The 15,999-nt window shown below is 40.2% G+C and overlaps 1 protein-coding gene across 8 annotated transcripts in view; it reads right to left on the bottom strand.

The window, feature by feature from the left end:
- Nucleotides 1-15,999, bottom strand: part of BTRC (beta-transducin repeat containing E3 ubiquitin protein ligase) — a 112,967-nt gene that overhangs the window by 16,906 nt on the left and 80,062 nt on the right. For all 8 annotated transcript variants that reach the window (XM_057380024.1, XM_057380057.1, XM_057380050.1 and 5 more), the window contains 2 exons: nt 6,106-6,337; nt 1,403-1,589 (listed from right to left, as the gene is read on the bottom strand). In XM_057380024.1, the coding sequence (XP_057236007.1) occupies nt 1,403-1,589; nt 6,106-6,337 (419 nt within the window). The remainder of the gene's footprint in view (nt 1-1,402; nt 1,590-6,105; nt 6,338-15,999) is intronic.

The raw sequence follows: 15,999 nt of genomic DNA, 5'->3' as shown, positions 1-15,999 counted from the left end.
GGATAGGACAGGATAGGACAACATATGATTGCGGTTGGCTAGTACAGCCAAAACATAGGAAGCATAGTCATCTTCCAACACAGAAAAGATTACTTCAAAAAGGAGAATGAGAAACTGTCCTGTGTATCTGTGCAGGTTAAATGTAACAAGTCAAAGTGTAGCTAGGAAGACAGCCTCAGTATCAGGAAAACCTTTTAAACACTGAAGTTAGAAAGAGTAAAAACGTGAAACTGCAGAATTCCTTTTCCAGGCATTGTATGGGCAATCTCCTCACTAGAGGATTTTAAGAATAAGTTGAGACAAACATTTGGGATGACTTAAGAGAAACCTGTCTCTGCCTAGGGGAAACAAAAGGGACTAAATGACCTCTCATCTCCTCTTAGGACTTACTGTGACCTCAACAACAGGCAGAAAAAAAATGGAAATTCTGGAGAGAATAAGGTACTAAAAGAAATGCAAGTTATCATTGCTATGCCTGTGTTTATTTTGCACTCTTCAGAAACTGCATTATTGGAAGCAGATCAACACAGTATTTATTTTTAAAAAATGTCTCATAATCCTGATTTACTTACCTTTACTTCCTAAGACAAACAGTATAACAAGATTAACTATAAACCAGGAGTCTTTGTCTGCAACTCTGTATCTTTTTCTTTTTAATAGCAACCAAAATGCCTGAGCTGTCACTTTTATCTTGTTTATGAAATATTCATACCCAGTTTCCCTTCTGCCAAGATCCTAGGGACACCCTTGGAAAAGAAAATTATGTATTAAAGGGTGCACCCCTGAGAGGGAAAGTTCTAATGAAATGTTAGCAGAGCAGCTTCAAACTTTGAGTGAGACCTACATTGTAGTAAGGCTATTCCAGATGATTATTAACTAATCTAKCTGCATTTCTAAAGTCCCCTAATCTCCGTGGTACATACCCTCAGCTTCCAGTTTSAAAATTAAACAGATATCTAATAGTGAAAATCTGCTGAGGAAAACAAACAGACCTATCAGGAAGGAACTAATTCATAGCGTATTCTGCCCCACTGCCACTCCTGAAAAAGCTCTTCTGCTCTGAACTGCTGACCAGTTTAGGGTTCCCCCGAGGCACACAGAGCTTCTTAATTTAAACTGAATGACAGCTGGGTGTAAAAATCTCAGTCTGCATATCTCATTTGTCACAGTGGGGTAAAAGCATGATCAGATGAGGAAGGTGAGGAAAAAATCCCTCACACTGCCACATAACCAAATGATGCCCTAACTCCCCAGCCCCTGAGTTTTGATGTAAGCAACTGTCTGGTTTGGAACCAACGTGATGTTTCAGTGTGCTGAATAACCCCCTTCAAATATGGTTTGAAACACACAACCCCTACTGTTCTGCATGGGGGAAAAAGAGGTGAAGATCCAATTTCCTTACCATCCTCTCCTCTCTGACAAACCCCTCCACAGGGAGTCTGTYCTGACCATTCTCTCAATGAGCTTCTTCCACAGCATCCCATCCGATGTCACCCGGTACCACTCCTTGCACACCAGCTCAGCAGCACACAAAGATTTGGCATCCAGGTATGACAGAATGTTCTCAGCAATGTGATCCAATCCCCGAGCTGGGGGAGAACAACATCAACAGAAAAAGATTATTTGCTGGACAGACACAGAGTTTAAGACAACTCCCCCTGCTAGTACAAAGATACACTCTCCTTCCATCTCTTCTTCTGCATGTGAAGCTGGACCAAATGCACAGAAGAGCATYTGAGGGTAAGTTCAGGAGTGAGCAGTGTTCTCCAACTTCCTTTGGATATAGCACAACAAGTCATTAAAAATAATAAAGAATCCAAGAAGTCATTCCAATCTATTTCAATGGGTTTTAGCACTAGGGGGATATTCTATGGATGGCATTTCCAACTCAGCAACGCAGCCCCCAAAATCTCTCTATATTAGGACCATTTCTCATCTCACTGCTACAGCTGTTCTCATGTTGCAAYGGCTCAAAAGCTGTTTTTGCTAAAGCAGTAGCTTTTAAATGTAATGAAGAAAAAAATATATATTCCCAATGTGTGCCCTGAAGGGTAGTGGTACCTTTAGACAGGGGGGAGGGAAGGATATGCAGATGCGCAGGGACATGGAGAGGGAAGGAGAGGCTCTGTGAAGAGAAAGTGAAGCAGGTTTGCTAGTTTCATTTATTTTAGTGGATGAAGGAAAAGTATGCACCGAAATGACATCATTTGCAAATATTTTCCAATGTGAATACTAGGATTGGCTTTACTTCAACACGGCTGGAAAGAAATGTAAAGCAATTGCCTGGTTAGCACCAAACAGCTCAATGTACCTGGGGGCAGGGAAGGTTATGCTACATTTCTTAACTGGATGGATATTGTCAGCAAAAATGTGCCCTTACCAACTCAAATTTAATCACCAGCAAGACTTCAGGAAAACAAGATGCCTTTTAAATGAGAAGTTGTGCAAATACAGCTTCTCTTGAAGGCTGCTTAATTCACAAGTGAGACACACCACCAAGAGATTATCTCACTTCACAGGTTAAATTTCAGAGGCTTTGTGAAAGTTTMGACACCACATCATCCCCCAGGCATGATGTTCAGTCCAAACAAAAAGGAAGCATGGCAATTGGTATTACRTGCATCTTCCCTCTGGTTCACATTTAGGACAAAGTTAAATACATGTTTTTTTGCTTTTAAAACAACAGCCTCARAGATCAGGCCCTCCTTGTGAGAGGGAAAGAAAAGGCAGTAAGTACGTTCCTACAGTCACACGTCTGTACTTCTGCAAACCCAAACTGGGTGCAACAGCTGACTCTGACGAGAGTTCATGACACACAAATGGCCCAATCTTTTTTTTCCTTAACGAAAACATCTCAAAATTTTCTCCCACTTCATGAAAATGAGACAATTCAGCATACCTCTTCCTGCTGCTTTCAAATATGCCAAACTTAGAATACACATTGGGTAAGACATTCTGCTCAGCATTTTATGCTTCAATCTATATGTAGAAAAAGTATGTGAATGATACCAGGCACTATCAGAGAGTGGAGAGAGAGGTTTGACATTTCTGATCTGTATAGATGCAAAATAAGATGCCAACCTGCAAAATAAAAGCCTTTATTATGTATTTGATCTGAAAAGACATGTACAACCGCTATTAAATAAAAAAAAGTTTGTAAATTTAGATTGACTCCACAGCAAATTGTGGAAAGAGGGAAACAACATTTTAGTGAATGTGAACTAGAATTTGCAGGAATTCCAGAATTAGCAGGGTAAACATGGATATCCTGTTGCCCTGCTCCTGTGGCCCCGAACTCTCTCCATTGTGAGGAAATGGCAGATTTCCCACTCACGTTGCTTCCAGTGGGCTCACAGACATTTACAGACCCACCAGGACACTTAAAAATGCCTGCCTGTGTAGAGTCCTTACTGGTGGCTTTGTGTTAGCAGTATCACAGGAGGAATTAGTTTTATATGGGGAACAACTGGTGGCTTTAGGAAGCAGGGCTACACTGCACAAGCTGGGCACAATAATCTTCACCCATATGCCTTCCTGGTTCATCAGGAACTGCGTTTTAGATCTTCGATGCAAGGAGGTGCCATGTCTTAAAGTCATCCTTTGCCATTGATACTAGACTCTTTGCAGAGAAGGAACACGAATGTTTTTGCCTCTTCTTACATTTATGGAAAGTGGATGGGCAGAGCTATTTTGGCCTGGTTGAAAACTCAGTTTTATTTTTTTGTTTCTTAGGAACAGCATAACTCACTGAGGCATACATCRAACAGAGCCCTACTTCCTTAAAAAGAGAAAACTCTGCTCACAGAAGATTTTGCTAAATGGATGTGAAACAYGATTAGCCCTTCAGCCCTCCAAACCAACAAGAATGTTTCAGTTATTTCACATATGAAATCCTTATCAAAATTACTTTCCTCATAAAAAATGTTAAACAGCTTGAAAATGCTAAGCAGAAGCCTTATTTTCAGAAACTGAACAAACTTTGTTAAGTACACAGTTAAGCTGTATTTTTCACACAACCTTAATTCTGTGCAAAGCACTGGGAAAATAATCTGAGTCAACTTTACTCTGCATTAGTAAAAAYGTGCCATGATACAAAACTACCTTTAATTCTAGTCATTCTTTGGGACAGTGCTAGGAGGACAGAGATAAGATACCTCATGATTTTGAAGTAGGTTTATTGTTTTATACACTCAAGGGGGAGAGCAGGAGAGAGAATGAAGTAGTAAAAATGAAACCAGAGCACTGAACACTTGAGAATTTCAGAAAGCTAAAAACTTGGAGAGCTTAGGGGTTTTGTCCCATTATATGACTTAATTTAAAATTTTAGGTTCATCGCTCTTTCCTAGGCAGTTCCTTACCTTTCTCCCTTCCCATTCCCCTCATTACAACGTGCTTATACTCAGGACATCCTGCACAGACTGCAGAGACTGTGCCAGTGTAATTCCTTGCCATTAATTTTCTCCCTTAGAGCTATATTCACTAGGACATTTGCACTTTGCAAATATGCAAATTGATGCACATACATTATTTACGCACACATTTCCCCCAACTATTAAAATACGCACATATTAGCTGCTTGATYCCTATTTATTCTGCATTCTGATAGAGTAAAATCAGCTGCTTCCTGGGCAACTGTGAATAGACCAGTAACAAATACGGTGTGCCTAGAAAATGTGGAATGTCTCTAGAAGTATTTATAGCATCTGCCCAAAATTATCAGCGAAAGACTTGTAGGAAGAAATTAACCAAGTGCAGTGAGATGTGCTGGCTTGCTTTCATGGGGTTCTGTGGAGAAAGACCTGTGTATGTAAAAATTGTGTATGTAACTACATGTATACTTCCACTGTAATAGTGAGGAAACCAGTGCAGATTCCAAACATTTCCTATTTTTCTCAAACAGAGCAGCACAAGTTATAATGCTGCTCTAAGTACAYGAGATTATTGCCATTGGACTACTAAAAACTAACATAAAGCAGGTACTTAGCATAACTAAGATTTTTTTTTAATGCTACAACAGCCATTTGATTACTGGGCAGTGAGCTTAAAATCCAATGAGCCTACCTATTTAACTTCATAGYGAAACTCCTGCAGTGCCTTTATGCTTTGTACAATTCACTGTTAAACATACTTTTTTTCCATCTTCTAAGGCTAGAACTTAAATTTCATGTTGCGAACTCCCTTTTGAAGAATGATCAAATGACTGGATTAACAATTCACCAAGAGTTCAGTAGTTCTCCAAAGGTATACATAGAATAGGCTTTTAGCAAAAAACTCCTCTCTTCAGCGAGCTGTTTAGAGAAAACACCTGTAGCACTTGTTGGCAAGGTCCATCTCAAACTAAGGACCTATGGCATCTATTAACTATCTATTTATCTATCTACAGAGGTATGATCTAATGATCTGAAAAAATATGGCCAAAGAGCCAGGTATTTYTGTTTTATTCTGAAACTCTATTGCTGTGTATATCTGATCTCTCACCACTTCAGTTCTCCCATCTGTAAGACAMGGCCACTATAAAACTCCATGTACACTACTTTATGTGTGCATTCTGTAGATCTGTCCAATGGCACATCTGAGAACAGATCTGAATAGTATTTTCAATGGAAAACACTACAGAGGTGTAAAAAACAGAACACTTCCATCTTTTGCTCTTATGCCCTCCATTTTCTATTAGCAATAATCACATAATCAAAGCAATGGTTTCAGGAAATCATTTCAGCAGAGAGACAAAAAATATCCAAGTAAGAAAAGGGAAAACCTCAGCTGAGCAACCAGAAAGAGTAGTAGTTTTAATTTAAAAACATTTTGTTATTCATGCATCTTTGTGGGCATTAAGAGTACAACTACCTGCCCTGTGGCTTGGGTAACTATTGTTACAATACACAGTTGAGCTGCTGTTTACTCCTAGACAAACCATGACGGTGTTAGACACAGTAGAAATACAAATTAAAATATCACTACATTTCATACTGGTACGGAGCTTTTCACTCAAAAGCTATTATCTGTTTTGCAAACTGACCCGATGAGAACTCTCCAGCAGGGTAGGCCGGAACAGAGTAGCTTTTTGAAAGATAGGGAGCAAGCTCCCTCTGCCTGCAGAAATACCTGGCAGTGCAGTGATGAAGTCCCGCTGTAACATGGGTTTGAGGTATGAGTTTATATGTCCRTGCTGGTAGTGACACATCTGGGAGATGAGGTGCTCCACAAACTCCACCTGGTCAGACTCGGACCACTGTTCAAAGTACTTGACGCAGAGCTCCTTCTCCTTCTCATAGCTTGCAGACAGTTTTCTTTGCTTGGGCACAATCATACTGGAAGTGCCATTGGCAAGTTTTGTCTGTAAACAGGAAGGAGAGGTACAACCCAGATAACATACATGAAAAGAAACACAAGCAGTGTAAAATTTCTTTCAGGGGGCAGACAATAGAAGGCAAAAAGCACTCTGACAAGTGAAAGCTGTCTGAGACCAAATATGCTGGCCAGTGCTGTCAACCACAGTGAGCCGAGGCCCCTGCAGGACGATGCACTGGCTCATGCCAGAGCAGCACACAAATGACTGGTCAGATGGGAAACAGTGGCAGTTTAATATAAACACAACTTTGTGTATCACATAGACAGTAAAATGCATTTGGATTCCTACTGTACATATACTGGTTACTTCAATGCACCACCAGCAAACTGCATTTGTACTTTCTTTTCCCCTAAAGAATGGATTGCTCCTAAAATTAATAGGGAATACATGAAATGGATGAGAAAAAAATTGAATTATACCTTGAGAGCAAAGCCAGTTAAAATACACCCTGACATTCAGTAAATACTTCTTTCACAGAATAAAATATTTTCAACTTTCTGAGCACTGTTAATATCTTGTCAGAAGGAGTCAGCTCAAAGAAGAGTTTCAGGGACAAAACAAAACACTGACATTTCAATTTACTACTTGATGGTAAGACATAATTTCTGCTTTCTAAATGATTTAACTGGAAGAAAAGTGCACATTTTGCATTGCAAGGCTATCTTTTGTCCAACTAAGATTAACTGTTTGCTGGGAAAGGATTTTTTTACCTGTCAAAYAGTTTCTATTTCATGCTGAAAACATGTGATTTTCTCTCTTTCACTGCAACAGTTTAATATCAGACAGCATTATATTAACAGTCAATATTATTAACGTCATTTTTATTGACAAAATAAATTTAGAGTTTTTTCATTAATTACCAAATAATAAAAACAAATTGCAGATATAAGAMCACATAAAAAATAAGAACACACTGATGTAGGGATACTGTATTTATGTTCTATGATGATAATTCCAAGCATCAACCTCACTGGAGTCATTAATAAATTTAAGGGAAAAAAAAAAATGAGTCCCTAAATCATTCTGCAAAGTTATCTAATAAACTAAAAGAAATGCAAGGATTAACTGATTTTACAGGAAAAGGAAGAACAACAAAAAAGCCTCTTTTTAGCAAGTGCCAAAACAGCAGGCTATTTAGACACCACAAAGTTTAGTTACCGGTAGTAGATTTGGAATGAAGCAGTTCCTCATTTCTCAGGAGTAAATATCTCCTGGACTTCAGTACCTCCCAATACCAACAGCAATCCTGACTTTGGAACAGCAAAAACCCCATAATTTGAAAATCTACTCAAACTGATCACCATATAAATTTCATTCTCTTAGAGATAATGCACCTAAACATTCTTTTCAACATTTCTAGCAGAGATGGATCTTCCTTTGGTAGAAAAATACAGTAAATAGCTGTGATTTTAAACAAGCAGCTTCTTCTATTTCTGGATTAAGATCACACAAAACAAGGACTATGAGTTACAATCTCATTTGACCCTCACATGGACAGCACTGACTGCAAGTCACCAAGCTGGTACTGGGCAGCAGGAAAGAAAGACTCTCTTGGGCCAAGAGAAATCACTAAAGAGACTGTGGGCATCAAGTCATGTATGTGAAAGACTGGACTTTTTCTACTAAAGCCCACAGTAGATAAGAGCCTGGCAAAAGATGATTACCAGAGGAGTGGACTGAACACCTGTGTTAAGGGATTCTGGTAATTTTTGCTGCAGTTAAACTGTCTGCAAAACAAGCATCCCAGTAAAAATGCTGGATTAAGACAGTGGGGAGATGCTGTAACCTACAAGCTTGATCTCATTTAACTTCTCAATTCTGTTTGCTGTGCATCTTACAAAACAGGTTGTCTCTACAAGGTATTTTTTAAAAACWGATACATCTGTCTTTTAATTTGACAGATTGTGAAGTCTGCTGAGTATGCTGAGCCTGAGTGGAGGATACAGTGATGTGCAAAGGCCACAAAGGCACAACTCCTTTCACAGGGTGGCCCCACATTCTGGCCTTTCCTTCCCTTCTGCACACCCTTCTCCCAGCARCCTTCAGCTCCCCAATTACTTCTAAAACATCAGTCTGTGGTATAAAACAGAAGTTGCAACATCTGAAAATACAAATGATGGCTTATGTGTGTACAAATAGATAGCTTAGATGGCACAAAACAATTCATTCTGCCTGAACATAGGCTTCTTGGGTAGGAGTAATGAGTAAATTAAAGAGTCCATTGACCAGCACTTTTAACAGCTCTGGAAGTGAAACTCCAGATTTATAAAGTGGTTCTGCTAAAAGSATGTTTCAGTGTTTATGTCCAAATTAGTGGACATGGGAACACTGTATTTAGATTCATGTTTCTGCTGCATTCTTACAATGTCAACTTGAGACCTGGTTTGCACTCTTGCCTACTCTGGCTTCCCACCAAAATGAGTGAGGATAAGCCCAGACATGTGCCCAGTAGGTCCTGTAGTTTGTGCAAGCAGGTGACCAAGAGGACAGGACATGCCATGAACACATCAGAGTAGACAAAAATTAACTGTCAGGGCTCCCAAATCACTCAAACTACAGTTTAGAACAAAAATTCCAGAATTTGAATTTAAGGTTTCCTGAAAATCCAGTTCAGCAAAAAAGACCTATTAGAGAAAAATAAGCATAAACAAAACAACATCATCAAGTATCTGGATTATTAAATCATATGCAGCCTCTTCCCCCTCTTGGTACAATAATCAGACCTCACCCAAAAAAGAAAAACCAGTTCCACAAGCCACTCATACTGCTAGGGTAAATATCCATCCAAATGCACTGTATACAGTCACATTTTTTATAAGCTTCACTTCCAAAAGTGGCAAAGAATAAGATCTGGTTGTTCATAATCTTGGAGGAAATTTGGTTATAACAGAGCAAACTACTGAGTTCAAACAGAAGAACTTTACTAACTCCCATTTCACAAAGCCTTGCAAATGAGGGCTGAGAGGTGCCCCAGCTGGCTCTGGGCACCATGGCTCATCTGCAGGAATGGCAGAGGTGTCCTCTGACAACACAGAGCCTGAGCTCATAAGCTGTGCCAGKAAACCCAGGGGATTGAGTGCCTCAGGTTGGTACTAGCTCAGGGATCTACGTACTATGCTCCACTGCAGCCCGTAATTACAAGACCATTTCTCCAAATGGCTACACTTAACACAAAGCACATTTGTATGCCCAGTGAAGTAGAAGARGACTAATATATGAAAGGACTTTAATCTAAATAATGGCTTGCAACTACATGAAGGTGCAATATTTCAACACAGATAAATAAAGACTGGATAARTCTACTGCTTTGCATATAAAACAAAAATGTTACGGTATATCACAGCTGTAACCCATATATGACAACGAAGGTTACTTTTGGYTTTGTTCAGTACAGGGGACGAAGGAGCCTCATAAAGCTCAGAAGAAAACTAACACCAAGCAAATCCTGACTGTAGTACAGCAATAGTGTTCACCCACGAATATGAGTGGTCACAGCTTTTATAAATTTTAAAAGAAATTCTATTCTCTATAGTAGAGGGCTTTGTTCAGGCACTTTTCACAGGGTATATGAATTCAGGTTTTGTGTTGCTTAATGCAAGAAYATATTGCTTAAAGTCAAAGAAAAAGAGAAACTGTCTCCTACAATATCAAGGATGGCTTAAATGATCCCAGCAAAATTTRGGACCCTCYGAACCTTCAAYACATCTTCATGCTGAAGCTTTGAAAACRCTAAGAACTTACACCAACACTGCAAATTTCAACTTCTCCCTRGGTAAAAKAAAAGGTCTTCTCTTCCATGTTCCAGTACCAACAGGTCATACTGGGCTTCCTCCCTTGTTCCTGGACTCACTGGGACTACAGGCTCTGACACAGAGAAATGTCCTCTACTGCTTCTCTGCAACTGCAGCATTTCACCTCCAATTGCTTGCACTGCCAGTCGTGCTTAAGTCACTGATCTAGACAGAGCCACCTTAACAGAAATTTTGGATGGGTCTTAGTGAAGGGGAGGAAAAAAGAGGACATAATGTTTAATTATAAGAAATGATTGAAATAGGCACAGACATACCCCGGGTGCCTCTGCACTGCAGCAAGCTCTAAACTTGTTATCGTTAATGGTTTAAATTTCACTGTGCTAATCATTTCAGGACACAAGCCTTTCTTGATAATCTAATGAATTATTCCAACATCCTTCAGCAAAAAAAATCCTCCATGACAGCACTAATTACAAGACGTTTTCCCAGTGCTTATGTAAAATATGACAGAGCAGCAGCTTAGGGAATTGCAGAAAACTGCTTCTAATTTCCACTGAGAAACTGACAAACACCTCTCTTTCATCTCTCCCAGCTCTCAAGTAAGATTTAACTTTCTCATTTAGTTAATTACCGAGTGAGGATCATCATTTTCCCGGATCGGAGCGGCACAGAGCCTTTATCGTGTTAACTTGTGAACTTGATCGATGGCTGCTGCTAAAACTTAATAACTTCACCCCCTGGCAAATTGTAAGATAAATATAATAGGAGAAACTCTGACAGTAAAAACCTGCCAGAAATGAGCGCTGTGTTTATGTTTCTTTGCAGGCAGCAAAAAAACAACCGACAGCTTATTACTGGGTGCGTGTTACTTATATTTAAAAGACTCCAGGCAGTTAACTTTCTGCGTACTGTTCAAACTTTACTCACAAGATAAAARACACTGGGGAAAAAAACCCAAGTAATGGGATGACAAAAGAAAGGAACCATGGAGGTGTATGTCCAGGAGCCAAGGAAGGCAGGGAAAGATAGGAAYTTCACAATGAAACTGAAGCCATGTTTGCCTCTATATGCTGAATGCTCAAGACTGACCACATCAAAAATGCTTACAACTGTGAATCCAAACACAAAACTACTTTCATCAGCAGCAAAAGCACCAGAATTCTGGAGCAAGTTAGAAGCATGTGGGAAAAGCAGAAGGATTAAAAAGTACCAGCATGGCCATGAGATGATTTGATTTAATGCCTGCAAAGGTGCTCTTAGCCCAAAAACCCCAGCCCAGCTGGCCTTCCCGAAGTTACTTGTGTGGCCGTGAAACTGCTTGCTACTGGCCATGATGAAGTAGCACTCAATACCACAACACTGTATCCACAGCAATGCAACAAAAATGATGAAAGGGAGCTGAGGTATGCCAACCCCCCATGCTTAAGGTAGAAAAACCCGTTCAAAGGGAGTTGTTTGCAAGGCCTAAAGGCAGCAACAGCATCATTAAGAGGACACAGGTTCAATTTCTATGGCTGGCCTCTTCTTTTTTAGGCTTGTAATTACCAAATGCTGCAGCACCGATCCACAGACTGCCAAGGCTAAGCAAAGAGGAAAGAAGTTCCTTTGCAGCTCCTCACTGGCAGCTTCCTATAAAAAAAAGACTCCTCTGCTTTGAGAACTGGGGGGTAGTGAGGGGTTTTCTCACCRTAAAAACACGATCTCATGAGCCATGGCACCTGAGAGACATGAGTAGGGCAGCCAGCTCCTCATTTTTCTCCTTTGCAAGATGAACCTGCTTTTCCAGTGTTTGAGTTGACAGCAAGGCTACAATGCTAGGTCATTAAACAACTCACTCCATTTACTTTTATTTTAAAAGCTCAGTTTAGAATCTACCCATTTCTGCCCGCCTCCATCTCACATAACAGCCTCTGTGAGGTTAACCATGGGTTTAGCTCATATATGGACTTACTCGCTCAGTACTGAATTACTTTCCACGCTGCAAAGCTCACTGAAACATTCTGAAAAACGAACATAACCCAGAAGTAGATGATCATCAATCACATCAGAGAGTCAAAAAGAAAGCACCATGAAAGAAACCACAGCATCTCTGCTGTTTATTTTCAAGAGAAAATTCAAACCACATATACTGAAATTAACAGCACCCAAGGAACTAGCAATTTTGCCTCTCTGGARCTTTAGGCTGTTTGTCCACATCTGGTTTCCAATCACACTGCAGAAAAGGTTTGATAAGAAAGGATACATCTAGATGAAAGATCACTGGAATTATGCTGGACACAGAAGCCCAACCTGCTACTCTTTTTGAAGTCCTGGGAGGGCAATCGTTTTCAGGGGTACTATCTAAGTACCTATGATATGGTGTCAGCCTGGAGGGCACCTGGTGAACGATATTACCTCAGACACAGAAGAAAGGGAAAAGGCTGGTTTTGTTCAGGGCCAGGAAAAGCTGCAGCCACCAGTGAAGTAACATTTGGAGTCTCTAGGGACTAGGGAGACAGGACTGTGCCACGGGCCCTTGCACACAGGCTATATGAAGAGCAGCAATAATACCTTGCTGGACAAGATGCTCCCCTCCCACACTGCTACACAGTAAACAGCAACAGGGAGAGGAGATTAAAAAACTATTCTTTTAAACTAATACTTAATGTTTCAGACAGGCTAATAAAGTTTAATTGTCTGGAATCTCATAGCTCTTACTATAAACTTTCCTTCGATATAAGTCTCCCACCTAGATTTTAAGTGTTGACAAAAACCTCCAAAATAAAATTTCTCTGATGCCAGCAATGGATGTGAATTGGGAGTCCCTCTCCTCCTCCTCTCCAAGTTGTCTTCGCAAATAACAAGCACTGATGAGAAATCTGCTTGCATCAGCACAGCACTGGCATATGTTACTTTCCCAAACTGTGATCCCTGACCAAATGCATATCTAGACATATGGGGGGGAGGGCAGGCACCATCACTCTTAAAGAGCTAGATTTCAGAGCACACCTTTTACTAACTGTAAAGTGATCATATACAAATTTCAAAGCAGTACCTCCAGTAACAACAAATCTCTTCCAGTGAAAACCACCAAAGGAAAGCTTTCTTCCTTGGCATGGCTACCAGAACAAGAGTTGAACTACTGGGACTATTACATGTTATTACTGTTAATGGAGGGAAGGAATATGCACATTATGACTTGGAGAACCAGTCTACTAAAGTCATCAGGTAATGGCCAGTAGCAGCAGAGGGCTCATTTATGTCAGGGAGAGACATAAGTAAACTATGCTCTAAGCAGCAGTTTCATAGTTTTCTGGAACGGTTGCTTCTGTTTTTAAAACACTCAAGCATGATCTAGTGCCTGGGTGAAGTTACTCTTTATAGGTGTTACTGTTGATTTTCTTCTTGCTTCAAGTGCTCCCTTAATTCAGAGTGAAAGGCAGCCAGGAACAGGTAGGTGGACTCAAGTGATTCGAAACATGGATGAAGTAACAGTAAGACTAATACCACTGTGAACAGCACAAAAATAGAGAGAGAGAATGATTGTAARGACGTGCTATCTGGTCTCAATAGCACTACTGAGATTTTCAAATCACTTGGTTCTGCCTATGTAAAGCTTTTAGCACTAAGAAACACAAGCCTTCCAAGATGTATTTTCCATGAATTCCAGTATTATTTTGCACAGATTCTTTTCCTTTGAGATGCATTTGCTAATAAAAATGGCATAAGCCCACCAAACTACCTGGCCAAGGCAATGTGAGAGATTCAGAACTGGAAGTCAGGAATATACATGCTGGCTATCATATAACATTTCCCAGCTACAGGAGTACCACATATTTCCAGGCACACTGGAGAGATGTAACAAACAAAAACCCAGCAGCATTCTGAAGAAGCACAAGATTCATGTATGTGCTCTGCTCCCATTGCAAACATACTCCTTGGATCTGCTGGAGGAGTTGGCTACACGAGCACTCCCTAACCTATTTCAGTCAAAACAAGCTTGTTAGCAGAGAGCTGCTATTTAAACTGTCTACGCTAAAAYACCTCATCTTTACTGAGAGCAGGTTTGCAATTCTGCTGACAGATCCTGGAGGGCAGCAACCTGCAGCAGCCAGGCAAAGGCTGCATGGTTTTCTTTTCCACCAGTACAGCCAGACCTAGAAGAGCACATCTCAGCAGCTCACACTGGCTGGTTCCAATACTACTGCCATTAGCAGCCACCACAGAGGCCAAGTCCCTTAAATATTCTTGTACAGGGCTAAGTCAAAGCTGGTCAGTGGGCTGCAGGCAGAATCTTGAGATTTTGCCTTATAGCCTCCTATAACCCTACAAGGTGATCCAATAACCCTCACTAATGAGCATTGCCTTCTTGAGACCGATTATTCTGCTAACCTTTCAGTCAAATGTTATCTTCCTGGTAAACTGGCATAATTCCCATGGAGGACCCCTAGGATTGCTAAGGAAGATGGACCTCTTTGGCCTGGAGAAGACCGGGGGCTCTCCACCAGCCTTCCACTCCTTAAGGAGAAGTTACAGAGGAAAGTGAGACAGAATCTTTTCARAAGTGTGTAATGACAGGAACAGTGTCAACAGCAGTAGGCTCTAGCAAGCAAAGCTCTGGACATTAAAATGAAGACTTTCAAAATATGAGTGGACAAGATTCCAAGCAAAATGAGGTTGTGAAGTAATCCTCCTCCGAATAAGCAGTTGGATTGGAGACTTCCAGAGGTTCATCTTACCTGAAGTTTTCTTTGACTTTCTATCAAAAGACTGTGTTGGTCCTTTMACTAGTACCTGGCAAGAGATTCACGACCTGAGGAACAGACTCCATAAATACAAGCTAAGGACATTCTTCAATGAATTCTGTATCCTCAGAAAATGCATTAAGTTGGGTTAGGCCAAATGTTGCCGATATGTGAAAGCATGTGACAGAAGAAAGGCAAAACCCAGTATCCTCTGCTACAGCAAGTGACCAGCTCTAACTGTAACAGCACTTCAGGAAGGCACATTCAGCTCCACAGTTGAGCGAACTTAGTCCCTATCAGCTGACACTCAAATTGCACAACTCAGAAGCCCAAGTCACAGATTGTTCCACGCAGGATTCCTCCATGGCTCAGTGTTTACCTGCCAATAATCTTTCAGAAAAATACCTCTCCTAAGGAGCTTTCTGGTATTCTTCTCCCTATAGTAGACTCAAAGTGGAATTGTTTGAATGTAGCATTATAAGCAATGTAAATTCCCCMGTAAACTGTGGCAAAACAGGAGTGCTAGCCTCACTTGGTTTTTCAACATATTATATATTTTCCACATAATATTGCTTCATTCAAAGACATGATTCTGCTATTCTTTTAATGACTTTGTTAACAGTGAAAATAATATCGATTTGCTCACAAATACAAACTAAGTTTTCTTTTTATCCCATTTCTGAGAGTTGCTTTCCTGTCATATCAAGAATGTTACCAGTGTGGAGCATATGATGTGAGAAATTTCTCCCATCCTCCTGCACAGATACATCCACTGTAAATGTATCTAACAACCACTAATGCTTTCCATAACCTGTACTATAACAATTGGCTAAACATCTAAGAACCTATTACATGCTAAGTAAAGTAGCATCCACTACCAACAGTTTTACATGTATTCTCTTTTAAATATCATTAAGTTTTCTCTTGTGAGAATTTTTCTCCTTTGTGAAAGGAAGGGACTATTAGACTTTACTACTATTTGCTACACACCTCTGTGGAACCTCTCACTTGTTTTCCTTATTTTCAGGTAGCTCACAATAKCCTGTATTAAATCTAATAATAGTACACTTGCAAATACACTGTTTGCATCGTCTCATCTAGGAAGAGCAATTTGAGCTCATGCCTGGAAAAACCATATGCAACCTCCTGCYACAAAATGAAAGTAAAATGT

Source organism: Malurus melanocephalus, unplaced genomic scaffold (genome assembly GCF_030028575.1).
Source record: "Malurus melanocephalus ecotype Western Australia unplaced genomic scaffold, MMel_1.1 scaffold_12, whole genome shotgun sequence".
Classification (NCBI taxonomy): Eukaryota; Metazoa; Chordata; class Aves; order Passeriformes; family Maluridae; genus Malurus; species Malurus melanocephalus.
Note: the sequence above shows the minus strand (reverse complement) of the source record. Positions and strands in the feature narration are given on the sequence as shown.